Source organism: Monodon monoceros, unplaced genomic scaffold (genome assembly GCF_005190385.1).
Source record: "Monodon monoceros isolate NGI ecotype Baffin Bay Population unplaced genomic scaffold, NGI_Narwhal_1 Super_Scaffold_22, whole genome shotgun sequence".
Taxonomy (NCBI): Eukaryota; Metazoa; Chordata; class Mammalia; order Artiodactyla; family Monodontidae; genus Monodon; species Monodon monoceros.
Genome location: NW_021703779.1, coordinates 41,705,312 through 41,727,085, shown reverse-complemented (window position 1 = coordinate 41,727,085; position 21,774 = coordinate 41,705,312). Strand labels below are relative to the sequence as shown.

The following is a 21,774-nucleotide window of genomic DNA, read 5'->3' as shown; positions in this document are numbered from 1 at the left end:
CTTCCACAGACTCAATGTTTATATTTAGTATCTCTTACTGGTAGGACCCAACAGGGAGTAGCAGCTGGCAAGACAGAAACGTGTTCTGTAGTCATGGCCCCAGCATCACAAAGCCGAGTATAGAAGGGTAGGTTTGGAGCTGAAGCACAATAGATTAATAACTGGCATACTGTCTACACCCTGGACCCATCATTTCCACTTCTAGATTTAAACACTAAACACAAAAATGATACAAATGGCTTTCACTAGGGGAATGGAGAGACAAATAAATATATTTATCAACATGGATAGATCTTGGAAATGTAACACTTTGTGAAAAAAGCAAGTTGCATAAGTTTAAAAATAGTGTGATACCACTGATGTAAAGTATTTAAAAGAAATACAGCATTATATATTGTAGACTTCATATTACAAAGAAAAAATTTAGGGTAGATTAAAATTCTAAATGTTGAAAGTGAAACCTTCACTTTAGAGGAAAGTATAGGAGAATATTATCACCTTGAAACCAATAATGTGAAAACATAAAACCTCAGCAGAAGAAAAGAGTTTAAAAAATTAAATAACCAGTCACAGTCTGAGAGGAGATATTTGCAACACACATGACTGAAAAAGGATTTTTATATTTTCACATATTAAAAGAAAACAAGAAAAACAACATTTAAACCAAGAAGTAAAAGATAAACAGCCCATTAGAAAACAATGAACAAAGGATATGAACAGTCATTGCACAGACGAAATAAAACAAATGGCCAGTCAACAGGTAAGCCAATGTTCAACCTCACCACTAATTAGGGAAATCCAAATGAAATGAAAACAACAATGAGCCACTCCCTAAGGCGATCAGGATAATTTTCACACCAACATAAGAGCCAAATTGTTACAAGTGCACTCTGTGTGCACCAGTAATCAGATGGCCCAAAGAGCTTGGTCAAATGGTGAGGGGAATCTTCTTAGAGAAGCTTTCTCCATAGTACAAGGCAAGGGCTGGCCTAAGTGAGTTCTCTGATGTTCTCTGAGGTGTGCTTTCTGGCAGAAGGCTTTCCCACATCCTTGACATTCAAAGGGTCTCTCTCCTGTGTCAATGAGGCATACTTGCACATAGAAGGCATTTCTGCATTCACTTCATTCATAAAGTTTCTCTCCTACATGAGTTCTCCGATGTTGACACAGGGATTTCTTCATACTGAAGATTTTCCCACATTCACTACATTCATAGGGTTTCTCTCCTGAATGCATTCTCTGATGTTCAATGAGGCGTGCTTTGACATAGAAGGCATTACCACATTTATTACATTCATAAGGTTTCTCTCCTGTGTGAATTCGCTGATGTATTCCGAGAGATGAGTGCACCCTGAAAGATTTCCCACATTCGTTACACTGATAGGGTTTTTCACCTGTATGAGTTCTCTGGTGATTATTGAGAGTCATCTTCATTCTGAAGAATTTCCCACATTCACCACATTTATAGGGTTTCTCGCCTGTGTGAATTCTTTGATGTTGGTTTAGGGATTTTTTTGCACGAAAGTTTTTCCCACAATCACCACATTCATAGGGTTTCTCCCCTGTGTGAGTTCTCTGGTGTTGAGTAAGGGATATCTTAACACGAAATGTTTTCCCACATTCGCCACATTCATAGGGTTTCTCCCCTGTGTGAGTTCTCTGATGAATCATGAGGGTTGCCTTCTCAGAAAAGGTTTTCCCACACTCAGTGCATTCATAGGGTCTCTCTCCTGTGTGTGTTCTCCGATGTAGAATGAGTTGTGACTTCCTGCCAAAAGATTTTCCACATTCATTACATTCAAAGGGCTTCTCCCCTGTGTGAGTTTTCTGATGAGCAATGAGGTATGATCTTGCACTAAAGGTTTTTGCACATTCACCACATTTATAGGGTCTCTCGCCTGTGTGTATTCTCAGATGTTCAATAAGATTTGATTTCCTGCAGTAAGTTTTCCCACATTCATGACATTCAAAGTTTTTCTCTCCTGTGTGTGTTCTTTTATGTCCAACAAAGGCTGTTCTCTTGTAGAAGGCTTTCCCATATTCAACAGTTTGATCCAAAGTTTGAAGCTTCTGATGCTGAAGGTCATTATCATGACTGAGGGCATTACCCCCAACAGAATTGTTGGCACACAGCAGTGACAGAGAGCCTTTAAAAACAAATCAGATCATATCTCTCTCACTCAAAACCAACATAGGCTTTCCCTTGTCACAGTGTAAAATTAAAATGCTTAACAAAGCCTATAAAAATTCTACATAACTTAGCCCCCGGCTAACTCTCTGATATCACCTCTTAACACTCTCACCACCCACCATTAAGCCACACCAGCATCTTTGCTGTTCCTATGATATATTGCTCAGACTAGGCTTGGCACTTACTGTTCTCTCTGCTCAGAATACTAAAATTCCACATGGCTCTGTCTCTCTCACTTCACTGATGTTGGTGCACTAATGTTAACTTCCCCAAAGAGTCTTCTCTGACCACATTCCCCAAAAGCACAAACTCCATCACTGTCTGTTCTTCTTATCTTGAATTGATTTTCTTTTCACCACCAAATACCATGTATTTGTTTGTTTCTGGTCTCTTTCCCTCATTAGACTGCAAGCTCCAGGAGAACCGAGATATTACTTTATTCACTACTGGATCCCCACACCTAGAATGTGACCAGCATATAGTTGACCTCATTTAGGATTTGGTAGGTGACTAAATGAATGTATGAATGATTGCTTGACAACAGAAGGCATCCAAGGCAATGGAGGGAAGGAAGGCAATTGAGAATGCTAAAGAGAGACAGACTAGCTAAGAATAAATGTCTAAGCTGAGGCAGGCAGGGAAAGATAAGAGTGGTAAATGACTACAAAAATTGAGATAAAATAGGAGAGAGCACTTAAATGTGAGCATGATATTGGGATGTAGGATTTAGGTATCTAAAGCATGTAGACCTTTGTCATCTGGTCATTTTCAAAGAGCAAGGGCCTCTGAAAAGGGATTCCTGAAAAACACTGCCCAAACTTAACCTTTGACCTGAATTCCTGAGCTCTTATTTCCCCTATTTTCCATATGTCTAGTTCTTGCTCACTCACCTGGGTAACCATGGCCTGAGGATTCCTCCTCTAATATCCACAGTTCTTCCCCTCGCTCCAACTTGAAGATCATCTCTGGTTTGGCCACGCAGAGGCCTGTTAATGGGAAATGGCACAGGACGTGGGCCAAGTTGTCTGAGCTTTAGGGCCTCTGATGGAGGAGAAAAGTGCATCTTCATGAGCTGCACAAGGAAGGGCGCCCATTGAAACCTTTCATTGGGGGAAGTGAGAACACACACACTCTTCCTGGTGCCCCAAACTGATAAATCATCTGTGACCCCTTGAATCTAGAACTAAAGTATCACTGAACTCTGCAAAGGCTGCCCAGGTTACAGCAACCAAGAAAGGAAACACATGCTACCAGGAGTTACATGGACAATAATCCTCACCCACAGACGCCAGGTTGCTGTAGTTCTCCAGCATCACATCCTTGTGCATGGTCCTCTGGGCAGGGTCCAGTCCGTACCACTCCTGTCGGGTAAAATCCACAGCCACGTCTTCAAATGACACAGATCCCTGTAACAACAATCTGCAATGATCAGAATGGGACACATGGAAAAGATGTGTGGGAACTAATTCTTTCAATAGAGCACTTTTGACAGTTGACTAGAAAAAGCTACACTGGTGTCAACTGAAAAAAAAAAAGCACAACGTGAGAGTTGTGAGTTAAGTTTTATTTGGGGCAAAATGAGGACTATAGCTCAGGAGACAGCCTCTCAGATAGCTCTGAGGAACTGCTCTGAAGAGGCAAGGGGGGAGGTCAGTATATATGTGATTTTGGTGAAGGGGGTACATGCAGTTAAGCACACATCTTGGTAGAAGGTTGCTGCTAGTCAGAAGGAGCAGATGTCTCCGTTAATGGTTTTAGTGCTTTGCTAGATATGAGAAGATGCAAGAAATTGAGTTCAGAAAATTTTCTCCTGAAAATATCTAACTATCTGAAGGCCTGCTCTGCCAGTTTCTCCCAGAGCACAGAGTGTCTCATTCCTGATCTCCACCCTGAACTCCTTTCAGGGTATGTTGAAGGTCAGTGACTGCAGTGGCTAGTGACTTCATCCTTGTAGGGGCAGATAGCAAGTGACAGTTTTTAGCTGGCACTGGAAACCTGACCCTTTCTTTCTTGATACTATACTTTGGGGGAGGAAAACACAGAACAGTCCTGCTAGTGTATTAATTTTTCAATTCATGGAGAAAAGACCACTGACTACTGAGTTAACACTTTGTGCCTGGACCTGTCCCAATTGCTGGGGAAACAAAGATAGAGTGCCTGCTCTCAAGGAGCTCGTACCCCAATAAGGAGACTTGCACAGGCATGCCGTGTTTTACTGCGCTTCACTTTATTGTGCTTCACAGATATCACGTTTTTTACAAATTGAAGGTTTGTGGCAACCCTGCAATTGTCAGATGATGGTTAGCAATTTTTTTTTTTTCTGGTACGCGGGCCTCTCACTGTTGTGGCCTCTCCCGTTGCGGAGCACAGGCTCCGGACGTGCAGGCTCAGCGGCCATGGCCCACGGGCCCAGCCGCTCCATGGCATGTGGGATCTTCCCAGACTGGGGCACGAACCCGTGTCCCCTGCATCGGCAGGCGGACTCTCAACAACTGCGCCACCAGGGAAGCCCGATGGTTAGCATTTTTAAGCAACAAAGTATTTTTTAATTAACGTATGTACATTGGTTTTTTTAAATATAATGTTATTGCACACTTAATAGACTACAGTATAATGTCAATGTAACTTTTATATGCACAGGGAAACCAAAAAATTTATGTGTCTCGCTTTATTGTGATATTTTCTTTATTGCAGTGGTCTGGAACCAAACCTCCAATATTTCGGAGGTATGCCTAAATGTGAACACACACCTGCAATGATATGTTATAGGAGCTATGCTGGACATGTGTACAGGGTGCAATGGGCTTTCACAAGGGATGGAATAAGATTCCAACTTGTGTTATTGGGGAGGTAGAGCTTTGAATCCTTAAACAAGAATATAATCTCCCTCACGAATATGGGGCAGTAGTATGAGAAAAGGCAGGAAGACATGAAACACACATGGTGAGTTAGAGAACTATAAATAGCACAGTATGATAGGAAAACAGTGCTTTGGGCTGTGATGAGATAAAGGGCTATAGAGATATTCAGGGGCAGACAGTGGAGGGATTTTCACCTTTTTTTTTCTATCTATCCTCAGTCTCCAAAATACTTGACTCTTTATATGATCAGAATATTTTCTGACCTTCCCACAATATAGTTAGATTTATAAGTTATACAGAAGTATTGTCAAGTAGGAGAAAGGGAGAGAATATTACTCTCCCTTGAGAGTGAACAGCTGGGTTGATGAACAGCTGGGTTGAGGCTGGTGCCACAATATTGAGATTAGCAAAACAGGAAAGACAGTGGGTTGGCAGAAGGGGAAATTGAGATAGATCTTGGACCTGAGCTGGAGTGTTTATGTCACATACTGATAGAGACGTCCAGCTGGAAGGTGCATATATGATGCTGGATCTGTGAGAGGAGGCTAGGATAGACGAAGGATTGAGAGGCAGTAGCATTTCAGCACTAGCTGAAGCCACCAGAATAAACTGGGTGGCTAAGAGAACACAGAGCTTGAAAGAGGCATCAAATACAGAGTAGCAGGTACACCAATATGACATGAAGACTGAAAGGGGGTGGGAGGGGCTCTTGTGGGACAGAGAAAATGAGAGAAAGCCTCTTTTCTTTCTCATGCAGTCCTGCCCCAAAGTAAATCCCAGTGCCATTGATGTAACCTTGCAGCAGCAGGCTCCTCAAACTCTAAGGGAGAGGAATCCTCTTCTTTGGCCAGAGGAATAGTGGTCTGAAGAGTATGGGAAGGATCCCCATTGCCTTTCTTCTAACCTCTCACCACTTGGCCTCAAGGGCAAACCTAGTTGCAGAAAGTGAGTGCCAGGATGGAGATGAAAGTCCCAACTGTCCAGCTAGAGGACCAAGATGGGGAAGCCCTGGGAACAGGGGTGTGGGGGTGATCACCCTAACAATATAGCTTCAAAATACATGAAGCAAAACTGAAAGAAGAAATGGGACAATCCACAAATATGGCTGCCAACTTTCATCACCTCTCTTAGTGACGAGTGAAAATCAACAAGGATACAGAAAAACTGAACACCACCAATCATCCAAGGAATTGTAGAACATTTCACTCAAAAACTGAGATTAACTGTTTCTTCAAGTATACATGGAATATTCACCAAGCTAGACCATATCCTGGATCATAAAACAAACCTCAACACAATCAAAGGGCCCACTGGGTACCAAGGAAAATTGACTTGGAACAATCAACTCTGAGATATATCCTAATTAAAACTATTAGAATTTAAAGGCAAAGAAAAATATTCCTCAGGGCCTCCAGGCAAAAGAATTAGATCGGCATCCATTTCTCAAAAACAACACAGAAAGCAAGGCAATAGTAGAACAGCACATTCAAGAAAATTAAGGAAAGAAAGTACAAATAAAGGAAATTATATCCAGCCAAGATACCCTTCAAGTATCAAGGCCATCAGAAAAAGTTTTGAATAGGCCAGAATATGTGTGCCCTTCCTAAGGAATTTGCTAGAGCTTCACTGTTTAATATGGTAGCCACTAACCACATGTGTCTATTTGAGTTTAAATTTTGATGAATTAAAATGGAATAAAATTAAAAATTCAGTTCCTCAGTCACACTAAAGCACATTTCCAGTGCTCAGTAGCCACATGTGGCTGGTTACAGTACTGGACAGTACTAGACAGCACAGATACAGAACATTCCCATCACTGAAGGAAGTGTTACTGGATAGCACTATACTAAACAATGAGCTTCAACCAAAAACAATGAATGGGAAAATTCTGGCAAAAGGACTGACAGTAAGCATTTCATATATTTAACGGTAAAGATAAGACTAAAATAAGGCTGGGGTCATGGGTTGAAGGATAATGTATACACATTAAGTGTTCTGACAAAGTAGAAAAAATACAACTAAAATATGGGAGGAGAAGAGAAAGAAAGGGGGAAACTGAATAAGATCATTTACTGCTGTATAGGTAACAGATGAGAGACAAATTAGATGGTAAAAGATTAATTTAAAAAAGGTAAATTGCGGCTTCCCTGGTGGCGCAGTGGTTGAGAGTCCGCCTGCTGATGCAGGGGACACGGGTTCGTGCCCCGGTCCGGGAAGATCCCACATGCCGTGGAGTGACTAGGCCCGTGAGCGATGGCCGTTGAGCCTCCGCGTCTGGAGCCTGTGCTCCGCAACGGGAGAGGCCACAACAGTGAGAGGCCCACTTACCGAAAAAAAAAAAAAAGGTAAATTGGTAAAGCCATTATGGAAAACAGTGTGAAGATTACTCAAGTAATTAAAACTAGAACTACTGTATGATCCTGCGGTCCTGCTTCTGGGTATATGTCCAAAGGAAATGAAATCACTATCCCAAATAGGTATCTGCACTCCCATGTTCATTGCAACATTATTTGCAATAGCCAATATATGGAAATAACCTAAGTGTCCATCAGTGGATGAATGGATAAAAAAGATCTAGTATATATAGAGTGGAGTAGTATTCATCCATGAGAAAGAAGGAAATCCTGCCATTTTCAACAACATGGATGAACCTGGAGGACATCATGCTAAGTGAAATAAGTAAGACAGAAAGACAAATACTGTATGATCTCACTAATATGTGGAATCTAAAAAGAAAAAGTCAAGAAGTCAAACTCAGAAGCAAAGAGTAGAATGGTGGTTACCAAGGGTATGGGGGAAATGAGGAGAGATGTTGGTCAAAGAGTATAAAGTTACATTTATGTAGGATGAATAAAGTCTAGAGATCTAATATACAAGCATGATGACTATACTTAACACTGTATTGAACAACGGAAATATACTAAGAGAGTAAACTTCAGGTGCACTCATCACACACAAAAAATGGTAACTATGTAAGGAGATGATATGTTAATTAGCTTAACTGTAGGAATCATTTCACTATGTATATGTATATCAAATCATCATGCTGTACACCTTAAATATATATAATTTTATAAATAAATATGTAAATAGAAAGAAAGATAAAAGGGTTGACTAAGAGTACTATAAAAAGGATTAACACAAAGGTAACCACCAGCATAAAAATACAAGTCTTCCTAACTACCAAAAAAAGTTTAGAGGAAACACTCAATAGAAAAAGAAACACAGTAAATATAACAAATACACACAGTAATTACATCATAAGATAAAATGAGAGAACTGAGAACATATTTGTATTATTTATATTACCAAACAGTAATACAAATAAATGTGAATAGGCTTACTTCATCTATTAAAATAAAAAGGTTTTCACATTGCCTTGTAAAGCAGAACCCAACACAATGCTGTATACAAGAGACATGATTAAAATGGTCTTTCAAAAAGGCTAAAGTTAAAACGATGGGCAAAGATTTACCAAATGAAAACAATATAAAAGCAGGGATTGAAATCCTGATACCAGACAGAGTAGAATTCCAAAAGGATATAAGATAAAGCGCGATACTTCGTAATGTTAGAAGCCCTGTTCACAATGAAGATATAACAATAAAAATATTTGTAAATATCTATGCACAAAGTAACACAGCAAAAGCCTACATAAGCTGAAAACTACAGAGATACAAAAAGAAATAGAAGCTTTCTCTAATGGGAGACTTTTAAAGAGAGAGAGAAAGGCGGGGGAGGGAAGGAGGGAGAGAGGGAGAGAGAAGGAAAGAACAAAAGAAAGAAACACTATACCCAGATCATACAGAATATACTTTTTCTCAGGTGTACATGGAACATTCACAAAACTTGATCATATACTAGGGCACAAAGAAAACAATCTCGGTAAGTTCCTTAAAATTGAAATATTACAAGCAACACTGATCACAATCAATAAAGAAATTTAAGAACCAAAAATGGACAAGCTGATTCTAAAATTAATATAGAAATAAAACCACAAGACTTAGATTAGCCAGAGCAATATTGAACAAGAAAAAAGTTAGAGGACTTACATTACCTCATTTCAAGACTTATAAAGCTACAGTTTTCAAAACAGTGTAGTATTTTTGTAAAGATATACATGAGACGGACTTCCCTGGTGGTCCAGTGGGTAAGACTCCACGCTCCCAATGCAGGGGGCCCAGGTTCAATTCCTGATCGGGGAACTAGATCCCGCATGCCGGAATGAAGATCCCGCGTTCCACAACTAAGAGCTGGCGCAGCCAAAATAACTAAATAAATATTTTAAAAAAGATATCCATGAGACAAAATAGAATTTAGAAATAGATTCACACATATATGATCAATTGATGTCTGACAAAGGTGTCAAGAATATTCAGTGGGGACCTCCTAGGGAAATGGAAATAAAAACAAAAATAAACAAATGGGACCTAATCAAACTTAAAAGCTTTTGCACAGCAAAGGAAACCATAAACAAGACCAAAAGACAACCCTCAGAATGGGAGAAAATATTTGCAAACGAAGTAACTGACAAAGGATTAATCTCCAAAATATACAAACAGCTCATGCAGCTCAATATCAAAAAAACAAACAACCCAATCCAAAAATGGGCAGGAGACCTAAATAGACATTTCTCCAAAGAAGACACACAGATGGCCAACAAACACATGAAAGGATGCTCAGCATCACTAATCATTAGAGAAATGCAAATCAAAACTACAATGAGGTATCACCTCACACCAGTCAGAATGGCCATCATCAAAAGATCTACAAACAATAAATGCTGGAGAGGGTGTGGAGAAAAGGGAACCCTCTTGCACTGTTGGTGGGAATGTAAATTGATACAGCCACTATGGAGGTTCCTTAAAAAACTAAAAATAGAACAAGCATATGACCCAGCAATCCCACTACTGGGCATATACCCTGAGAAAACCATAATTCAAAAAGAGTCATGTACCACAATGTTCATTGCAACTCTATTTACAATAGCCAGGACATGGAAGCAACATACGTGTCCGTCGACAGATGAATGGATAAAGAAGATGTGGCACATATATACAATGGAATATTACTCAGCCATAAAAAGAAACGAAATTGAGTTATTTGTAGGGAGGTGGATGGACCTAGAGTCTGTCATACAGAGTGAAGTAAGTCAAAAAGAGAAAAACAAATACCATATGTTAACACATATATATGAAATCTAAAAAAAAATAAATGGTTCTGATGAACGTAGGGGCAGGACAGGAATAAAAACACAGACATAGAGAATAGACTTGAGGACATGGGGAGGGGGGAAGGGTAAGGTGGGATGAAGTGAAAGAGCAGCATTGACATATATACACTACCAAATGTAAAATAGATAGCTAGTGGGAAGCAGACGCATAGCACAAGGAGATCAGCTCGGTGCTTTGTCACCACCTAGAGGGGTGGGATAGGGAAGGTGGGAGGGAGACGTAATAGGGAGGAGATATGGGGATATATGTATACGTATTGCTGATTCACTTTGTTATACAGGAGAAACTAACACAACATTGTAAAGCAATTACACTCCGATAAAGATGTTTAAAAAAAAAGACTATTCAGTGGGGAAAGGATACTCTTCTCAACAAATGTCTCTGGAACAATCAATCAGTCATATCCAGAAAAACTTCAGAATTCCTGAGGGATAGTTACTGAACTGTTAAGACTGGTTATCTCCAGAAGGTGAGATTATGAGGACTCTTCAAATTAAAAATTTTATGTTTCTGATCATTTAGTTAAGGTAGTGTCCGTCAGCTTTCTCCACTGTAAAGTTACCAATTTTCCCTATGTAATTAATGAGCAATGTGTAGGAACATACCTTGAAACTATGTAAATGTATTGCTCCTCATTAAACTTTCATCCAATAACTTTGGCATCCATCAATGATTCTTGCTTGGCTTAATTATTACTAACTAGAATGGTTGCAAAAGGTTATTTTTCTAACTCCATCATTCTTTCCACATTACTAGTTGCCACTAAGACCTTAAGGAAGGGCTTTTCCTTTCTCCCTCGTTCATACATTTACTATCAGTATGGACTCAAGGTTTATCTTAGTCTTCATCCAGGCTCAACACCCAGCTGAGTACCCAAAGGCCATATGCACATATGTGGGTAAATGGCCAGAGGGCAGGGAAGAAAGTTTTCTGGGACTCTTTGACATGGAAGAATAATGCACTGTGATTCCAAAATCTGTTGGTCAAGTCCTAACAGGGGCCACAGTTAGATTAAAAGGACATAGGGATGCAACAGTTGATGGAATTAAGGTGAAAATCTGCATGAAAATGGGAATATTTGAAAAGACTTTATGTGAACTGTACCTCCTTCATCTAAATGTATTCCTGAGATGGATATTTATGTCTGACTGGGGAATACTTCTCCTATGTAGTATTATAAAACAAGAGGAGTATAAGTTCATCCCTTGGCCAGTATTAATTGCACATGATAAATGAGAATCTTTATAATTGCCTGAGCTCATACAAGTTGTTATTTTGAAGCAGTGTAGAAAATGTGGTGGACAAAAAAAGTTACCATTTTAATTAATGACATGTTAGAAGCTGGAGTGCTGGTCCAACAAATTCTCTTAGAATAGCCCTGAGTGGTCCATGAAAAAGGCGGATGGCTCAGGGAGACTAACAGCAGATCATCAAGGCTTAAATAAATTAGTATCACCTAATAGCATCAGTACTTCCTGATATGGTTTCAACAGTGGAAAAATACAGGAAGCTAAAGGAGACTGGTTCTCAGTGACTGATCCTGCAAATGCTTTTTTCCCTATCTCAATATAGGAAGAGTCAGCTACAGTTTGCTTTCATGTGGGAAGGAACCTAATTCACATTTACTGTACTGTCAAAATGTTATTTGAATTCACCAGCTGTCATAATTCAACTGTCATAATTTGGTTAGAAGGGATTTAGAATTAATGCAGGTCCCAAGTATAATAATATACTACATTGATGATATCATAATATTGGAAACTGAAGATCGAACAAGGACTGACTTAAATGCAACAGTGACACATATGATCAACAGAAGCTAGTTGATAAATCCAACAAAAATCTAAGGGCCCACTCAAATGGTGAAATTCTTAGGAATACCCTTGGCAGGAGCCACATGTGACATTCCACAGGCAACAAAAAATGAAGTGTTGTTGCCTACCTTTGGTACTAAGAAGAAACACAGCCCATGATTGGATTACATGGATTTTGCAGGATGCATGGTCCACATCTGCAAACATTGCTAGCTCCTCTCTATAAAATGACCAAAAAGAAGGCCATATTTGTATAAGGGCCTGAAAAAAAGTAAGCTATGTCTGAATTGCAAAAAGCGGTAGCTCTCTTGATATCTTTGGGCATCACGAACGGAATGCTGTTGACAACAGGCAAAAGTGGAATTCAAGAGGGAATCTTATGCTAGAGAAAGAAACATTGTTGCAATAATTCAATTCTGTCTTTTTTTTTTTTTTTTTTTTGCAGTACGTGGGCCTCTCACTGTTGTGGCCTCTCCCATTGCGGAGCACAGGCTCCGGACGCGCAGGCTCAGCGGCCATGGCTCACGGGCCCAGCCGCTCCGCGGCATGTGGGATCTTCAGACTGGGGCATGAACCCGTGTCCCCTGCATCGGCAGGCAGACTCTCAACCACTGCGCCACCAGGGAAGCCCCAATTCTGACTTCTTGATGGTTCTTCCTTTATAAATCAGTTTCCTCTGGATGCTCCTTGAGAAAAAGCATGGCAGTTTACTGCACAGGCAGAAAGACCAACTACATCCATGGTGCACTCTTCCAGTGGAGACATTTGGACACTGTTGGGGATGGTACTTTATCCATGCCACGTCATCTGGACATTGATTAGCAATTTCTTATTTGGTAATGCTCCTCCTGCACAGACTTCTTTGATAACAACATCATCAGAACTCTCAAATTGTGCACCATCTAGCAACTCAGAAAAAAAGAGAACCAGCCAGAAAGGGGTGTCGGAAAAGCATCGGGAAGACTTCAAAAAGGAAGGGAGACAGATTAAGGACTCAATGACGGTGAAGATGAAAACACTTGGAATGCAAATTCTACTCAACAGATGTAGTGAGACTAGAACAATACGTGCAATAATCATTGCATTTCTCTTACAATTTAATTCAACTAAAATTCCACTGGGATGTAGGATTGCTTTATGTTTTCCAACTAATCTTTATTTTAAAGTGTCTCTTTAATCCTGCTTAGTGGGTGTGGGTTAAAACTGTCTAACTCAGAAAAGTCAAGAGAGAAAATAACGATGAACTGGTTGCAAAGTCCCTGCATATGGCAACCAACTGTTAGAAGCCTAAAGAATCTAAAGGTCTTATATATAAAATAGATAAATAAGGTCCTACTGTATAGCAAAGGGAACTATATTCAATATCTTGTAGTAACCTATAATGAAAAAGCATATATATACTTATATATATATATGTATAACCGAATCACTTTGCTGTACACCAGAAACTAACACAACATTGTAAATCAACTATACTTCAATTTTTTAAAAAAAAGAAACTAAAGGTCTGACACAACTACCTTCCATCAACTTTCTTATGTAGTATTTTATGTACCCAGTATCCCTATGCTCTCAGATGGCATGCTTTGTTTAGAAGTATTTTGGTCAAAAACTCTTAAGCCCACACAAAGTAACTGGTATATCACTGAGTAACTTGACTTTGGGTCAGATGCATTTTAATTACCCAATCAGAGGATAATTAATGTTCACCCTTTCTCTTATCACTCATTAACTGTAAGCAAAATCTTATAGGTTTTAATCTTACTTAAACACTGAATGAAAAAAATATTTTCAAAAAGAGAAAGAGCCATAGGAGTCCTGTAATAGCATTTATGACAAAGTTGTAATTGAAGATACTGTTTCCATCATCCATATGAAGATCCATCAAAAGATTTCTTAACTCTCAAGTATCAGGAAACCTTTACTATAGAGGAATTATCCATTTCTCTGTGGGGGTGTTGAAATTCATGTGTTTGATTGGACTTCTAACTCTGTTATGTCATCCCAGAATATCAAAGATAAATCTTGACTTCAAAGTTTCTAATTGTGTAGGATTGTTGACCAACATGCCTACATTCTAAAACTTGTTTTGATATCTTCTTCTTTTTATTTCCCTTCCTTTTATCCTAATATTTGTCTATTTATACTTAGAAGCTCCCTAAAAACCACAGGAAAACAAAATTAATAAGTAAATAAATGAACAAATAAAAACTGGCTGGAGATGTGGCCATCTCTAACTCTTTTTTGGAAGATCTGGGAAGGAAGAGCTGGAGAGGGGTAGAGCACTGATCAGGAAAAAGTTGACATGCATTGCCCAGAATCATCAGCCTCCAAACAGTATTACCGTTTAGTGTGAAGAGGAAGATTTTTCACTGTCATCCACTGAATTCCTCACAATTTAGTGAACCCTCTCCTGTGACACAAAAATTCAATTTCCCAAAAAATATCTTTAACAAATAATCATGGATGTATGTAAAGAAACAAATCGAGGAGTTTCACCATCAAATTGTCAATTATAATGAAAACTTACCACCATTGCCAGTGCTCAAAGGATGGAGTGCTATGTAACCACTAAAATTATGTAGAAAATTATTTCTGGACATGGAAAAATATTTATCTAACACTCCCAATGTTTCTTTTTTTTAGAAAAGGCAACCATTCTTATTAGTTTTACTTCATTTGCCATTATTTGTTATATTATAGGATAAACCAAGAAAGTAATTGTGTTAATGTCATTATAACACCTCCACCAAAAAAAGATATGTAAGTATAATAGCAAAGAAGTAAAAGTTCTGTAATTTTAATCTGAACTGGAAATGAGCTCTGTGTTTTTTTTCTCTCTTAAGAAGTAGGCTGATTTCTGCTTCTGGGAAAATAGAGTAAATATACTTCTCCCCATTCCTCCTGCTAAGTATGACTAAAAACTCTGAACACCATATACAAAACAAAGTTGTAATTCAAAAAAATACACGCACCCTAATGTTCATAGCAGCACTATTTACAATAGTCAAGACACAGAAGCATCTTGTATCCATCAACAGATGAATGGATAAAGAAGATGTGGTGTATATATATATATATATATATATATATACACACATACATATATATATATAGTGCCACTTGGTACTGATGAGGTGACGCCCTCTCTTCCCCAGCTGGAGTGAAGTCAGAGGAAGCCAGCTAAATCAGGTTTAAATAAGAACAAGATTCTCATAGCATAATACCAAAAATGCCTAGGTTTCAATTGACAATCACTCATATCAAGAACCAGAAAAATCTCAAACTGAATGAAAAAAAATCAATAGGTATCAAGACTGACATAACAGAGATAATTATCCAACAAAGATTTTGAATCAGTCATCACAAAAACGCTTCAGTGAGCATGTCTCAGGAAAAAAATAGAAGATATAAAAAAGACCCAAATGGAAATTTTAGACCTAAAAAACACAATAACTAAAATTAAAAACTCAATGGGTGGGGGCTTCCCTGGTGGCACAATGGTTAAGAATCCCCTGCCAATGCAGGGGACACGGGTTTGAGCCCTGGTCCAGGAAGATCCCACATACCACGGAGCAACTAAGCCCATGCACCACAACTACTGAGCCTGCGCTCTAGAGCCCGCAAGCCACAATTACTGAGGCCCACATGCCACAACTACTGAAGCCTGTGTGCGTAGAGCCTGTGCTCTGCAGCAAGAGAAGCCATTGCAATGAGAAGCCCTCGCACAGCAATGAAGAGTAGCCCCCGCTCACCACAACTAGAGAAAGCCCATGCACAGTAACAAAGACCCAACACAGCCAAAAAATAAATAAAAAACAAAAACAAAAAACACAAAAAAAACCTCAATGGATGGCCTCAACAACAGAACAGATGGGACAGAGGAAAGACTCAGTGAAATGGAACACAGAAGAATAGAAATTACCCAGACAAAATTGACTGGAAAAATACTGCCTCAGGGACCTGTGGGACTGTAGCAAAAGAACCAACATTCATGTTATCAGAACACAAAAAGGAAAAGAGAAAGAGGATGGGGCTTTAAAAGTACATGAAGAAATAATGGCTGAAAACATCCCAATTTGGCAAAAGACATAAATTTACAGATTCAAGAAACAGAGCAATCCCCAAATAGCATAAAACCAAAGAAATCCACACCAAGACACATCCTTAAACTTCTGAAAACTAAAGATTAAAATATATGTACTGAGGGACTTCCCTGGTGGTCCAATGGTAAAGAATCCACCTTGCAATGCAGGGAACGCGGGTTCAATCCCTAGTCAGCAAACTAAGATCCCACATGCCGTGGGGCAACTAAGCCCGCATGCCACAACTACTGAGCTCGTGCATCTCAGCTAGAGCCTGCATGCCACAAACTACAGGGCCCATGTGCTCTGGAACCAGTGCACCACAACTACAGGGCCCACGCACCCTGGAGCCTGTGTGCCACAACTGGAGAAGAGAAAACCCACACGCCACAGCTAGAGAGAAGCCCATGCGCCACAATGAAGAGCCTCCGCACCACAACAAAAGATCGCACTTGCCTCAACGAAGATCCCACATGCTGCAACTAAGACCCGACACAGCCAAAAATAAATAAATAAAATAAATAAATCTTTAAAAAAATAAAATAAAATATATGCACTGAAAGCCATGAGAGAGAAACAACACCTTACAAAACAATGTGAATGACAGCAGATTTCACATCAGAAACCACAGATGCCATAGGAGGTAGCATAACATTTTTCAAGTGCTGAAAGAAAAGAACTGTCAAGACAGAATCCTATATATAATGAAAATATCCTTCAGGAATGAAGGAGAAATAAAGACATTCTCAGATGAAGGAAAACTAATAGAATTTGTCACCAGCAGACTTACCTTAAAAGAATGGCTAAAGGAAATTCCTTAAACAGAAAATGAAAGATAAAATAAAGAATCTTGGAACACCACAAAGTAAGAAAGAATACAGTAAATGAAAATGTGGGTAAGTGCAATAGACTTTCCTTCCCCTCTGGAGTTTTTAAATTACGTTTGACAATTAAAGGAAAAAATGTTAACACTGTTTGATCTGGTTCTAAATGTATGTAGACAAGATATTTAAGACAATGATAAACAGGAGACTGCAAAGGGGATTAAAGGGAGGCAAGGTTTCTACATTTCACTCAAACTGGCAAAATGATGATAGCAATAGACAATGATAAGTTATGTGTATATAATGTAATATCTAGAGCAACCATTAAATGAACTATACAAAGAAATACACTCAAAAACACTATATGTAAATCAAAATGGAATTCTAAAATATGCTCAAGAAACTGATAGGAAGACAGGGAAAAATAAAACAGAAAACAAAGCAGAGAGAACAAACAGAAAAGAAAGATAGTAAACGTAGGCCTAACATATCATTAATTTCATTAAATGTGAATGGTCTAACTACACCAAATAAAAGACAGAGACTCACAGAAAGGATTAAAAACATGACTCAACTGTATAGTATCTAAAAGAAAGTCACTTCAAATATAGCAATATAGGCAGGTTGAAGGAAAAAGTATGGAAAAAGATATATCATGCAAACATTAATTAAAAGAAAGCAGAAGTATTGTCCACTATACCTCAATAAAGCTAGAAGCATGAGTAGCTATATTAATATCAGATAAATTAGAATTTAGAAAAAAAAATTACCAGACACAGAGAGAGATATATAATGATAAAAAAGTCAATCCATTAAGAAAAACAAAGCAATTCTAAATGTGTATGCAGCAAACACAGAAGCAAAAGCTGATAAAACTGAAAGAAGTAGACAAATTATAGTTGGAAACTTCAACACCCCTTCTCTCAACAATTTACAGAACAGCTAAACAGAAAATGAGCATTCTCAACAACACAATGACCCAACAGGATCTAACTGACACAGAACACACCACCCAACAACAGCAGAATAAACACTCCTTTCAAGTGTCCATGGAACATATAGCATATCTTGGGCCGTAAAACAAACCCCAACAATTTTAGAAGAATTGAAATTATACAAGGCATTTTTTCTGACTACACTGGAATCAAACTAGAAATCAATAACAGAAAGATAACAAGAAAATTTCCATACACTTAGAAATGAAACAATACACTTCTAAATAATCCATGGTTCAAAGAGGAAGTCTAAAGGAAATCCAAAAAATACAATGAACTAAATGAAAATGAAAAAAATACATATTTACAATTTGTGGAACACATCTAAAGCATTGCTGAGAGGAAAATATACAGCACTAAATGCATACATTTGAAAGAGGAAAGTCTCAAATCAAAGATTTAAGGTCCCACACCAAAAACCTAGGAAAAAAGACCATATTGAGGATAAGTTAAGAGTACAAACTTGGAACTAGTAGATAAGTAAGTCCAAGAGAGCTAATGCACAGAATAGTGATTATAGTCAACAATACTGTATTATACAAAGTTGCTAAGAGACTAGATCTTAACTGTTACTGCCACAAAAAAGAAATGATAATTATGTGATGTGATTGAGGTGTTTGCTAATGCTACAGGGGTAATCGTATTGCAGTATATAAATGTATCACGTCAACACATTGTCACTTGTTTTTTTTTTTTTTTTTGGCTGCACAGGACAGCTTGCAGGATCTCAGCTCCCCCATCATGGATTGAACCCAGGCTGCAGCAGTGAAAGCCTGGAATCCTAACCACTAGGCCACCAGGGAACTCCCAACACATTGTCACTTTAAACTTACATAACGTTATATGCCAATTATATTTCAATTTAAAAATAAAGAAAAAAAGACCAAAATAAACCCAGAGCACACAGAGGGAAGAAAATAACAGAAAAGAAGAGAAATTAATGAAGCTGAACAGAAAAACAATATATAAAAGTCAATTAAACAAAGAGCTGGTTCTTTGAAAATATCAATAAAATTGATAAACTTTTAGTAAGACTGACAAAAAAAAAGAGAAAGGACACAAATTACCAATATCAGGAATGAAACAATGAATATCACTACAGACCCAGCAGACATCAAAAGAGAAATTACTATGAACAATTCTACACTTATAACTTAGATGAAATGAACCAATTCTTCAAAAAACACAAACGACCACAAGTCATCCAATATGAAATAGATAATTTAAGTAGCCCTGTACTATTAAGGAAAATTTATCCATAATTTAAAACTCATAAAAGAATCTAAAAAGAATGGATATATGTATAACTGATTCACTTTGCTGTACAGCAGAAACTAACACAACATTTTAAATCAGCTATACTCCAATAAAAGTTTTTTAAAATAAAAAATAAAACTCACCCAAAGAAAGATATCTCTGGCCAGATGGTTTCCCTGGAGAATTTTACCAAACTTTTAATGAAGAATTAACACAATTACATAATCTCCTACAGGAAACAGAAGAGGAGGTAATTCTTTCAAACTCATTCTATGAAGCTAGTATTTTCCTAGGATAGGTGAAAAGGGGCCCCCCAAATATATCCACATCCTAATCCTTGGAATCTATGAATATCACCTTACATGGCAAAAATAAAAAGGTCTTTGCAGATGTGATTAAGGATCTTCCAATAAGGAGAGTATCTTGTATTATCCAGGTGGGTTCTCAATGTGATCACATGTATCCTTACAAGAGGGAGGCAAAAGAAGATTTGACGCACACAGAGGCAGTGATGTGAAGACAGTAGAGAGATATTTGAAGATGCTGGCCATGAAGAATGAAGGGATGAAGTTACAATCCAAGGAATAGCTGCAGCCCCCAAAAGCTGGAAGAGGCAAGAAACAGATTCTCCCCCAGAGCCTCTGCAGGGAGTAAAGCCCTGTCAACACCTTGATTTTGGCCCAGTGATGCTTATTTTGGATTTCTGGCCTTTAGAACTATGAGAGAATAAATTTCTGCTGTTTTAAGCCACCAAGTTCGTGGTAATTTGTTGCAGCAGCCACATGAAACTAACACATTCCCTGATTACAAAACTGGATGAATATAGTATAAAAAAGAAAACTACACAGCAATATCATTCATGAATATAGAGGCAAAATTTCTTGACAAAATATTAGCAACTATAATTCATTAATATATTAAAGGAATTATATACCATGACCAATTAAGGTTTATTCCAGGGGTGTAAGGCAGGTTCAATATTCAAAAATCAATCCATATAGAAAAAGCACTTGAAAAAATCCAACACTCATTCCTGCAAAAACCAGAATAGAAAGAGAAACACAGAGGAACACCCTCAATTTGATAAACAGCATATAAAACAAAACTACAGCTAACATTATACTTCATGATAAAAGACTGAAGACCAAGAGCAAGGCAAGGATGTCTATTCTCACGACTCTTATTCAACATAGTGCTGGAAGTTCTAACCATTACAATAAGGCAAGAAATGGAAATGAAAGGCATACAGAATACAAAGGAAGAAATTTAACTGTCCCTATTTCCAGATGAAAAGGCCATAGAAAGCATAGAAAAACATACAAAAACCAAGTGTTTTTCTATATGTTAGCAGTGAGAACGTGGACTCCAAAATAAAAAATATGAAACCATTGATAATTACTCAGAAGTATGAAACACTTAAGTATAAACCTAACAAAACTAAACGTTGCAGTAATTTAAATTGTTGTTTACTTATTTGCAGTAAGTTCACTTCTTGCAGTAAGTTAAATACTGCAACACACTAGCAATCTTGAGAAAGAAGAACAAAGCTGGAGGCATTACACTATCTGATTTAAAACCCTTGAACAATGCGGGATTAGGGGCATTGACCCTCTGTGCAGTTGAAAGTCCATGTATAACTTATAGTTGGCCCACCATATACTTGGTTCCTCCTTATCCCCAGTTTCTCTGTATCCACAGATTCAACCAACTGTAGATCGTGTAGTACTGTAGTATTTACTATTGAAAATAATCCACATATAAGTGGATCCACACAGTTCAAACCTGTGTTGTTCAAAGGTCAACTATATATTACAAAGCTACAGTAATCAAAACAGTATGGGAGAAAACTATAACTCAAAAAGTTACATGCACCCCAATGTTCACTGCAGCACTATTTACAATAGCCAAGACATGGAAGCAACCTAAATGTCCATCGACAGAAGAATGGATAAAGAAGATGTGGTATATATATACAATGGAATATTACTCAGCCATAAAAAAGAATCAGATAATGCCATTTGCAGCAACATAGATGGACCTGGAGATTATTATACTAAGTGAAGTAAGCCAGACAAAGACAAATATCATATGATATCACTTATATGTGGAATCTAAAAAAAGACACAGGGAGTTCCCTGGTGGCCTAGTGGTTAGGATTCAGTGCTTTCACTGCCGTGGCCTGGGTTCAATCCCTAGTGGGGGAACTGAGATCCCGCAAGCCTGGTGGTGCAGCCAAAAAACAAAAACAGACAGATACAAATGAACTTATTTACAAAACAGAAACAGACTCACAGACACATAAAACAAATTTATGGTTACCTTATTGTTACTTATGGTTACCTCCCCTTTACCAAAGGGGAAAGGGGGAAGGGATAAATTAGGAGTTTGGGATTAACATATACACACTACTATCTATATAAAATAGATAACCAACAAGGACCTACTGTATAGCACAGGGAACTATACTCAATATTTTGTAATAACCTATAAGGGAAAAGAATCTAAAAAATATA

At 38.1% G+C, this 21,774-nt stretch overlaps 1 protein-coding gene across 1 annotated transcript in view; it reads right to left on the bottom strand.

The window, feature by feature from the left end:
• Window positions 1-694: 694 nt before the first annotated feature.
• The window catches only part of ZNF157 (zinc finger protein 157), a 25,596-nt gene continuing 4,516 nt past the window's right edge, over window positions 695-21,774 (bottom strand). Inside the window, 3 exon segments of the mRNA XM_029241083.1 lie at window positions 695-2,147; window positions 3,082-3,177; window positions 3,471-3,597. Coding sequence (XP_029096916.1) covers window positions 907-2,147; window positions 3,082-3,177; window positions 3,471-3,597 — 1,464 coding nt within the window. The 3' untranslated portion in view covers window positions 695-906.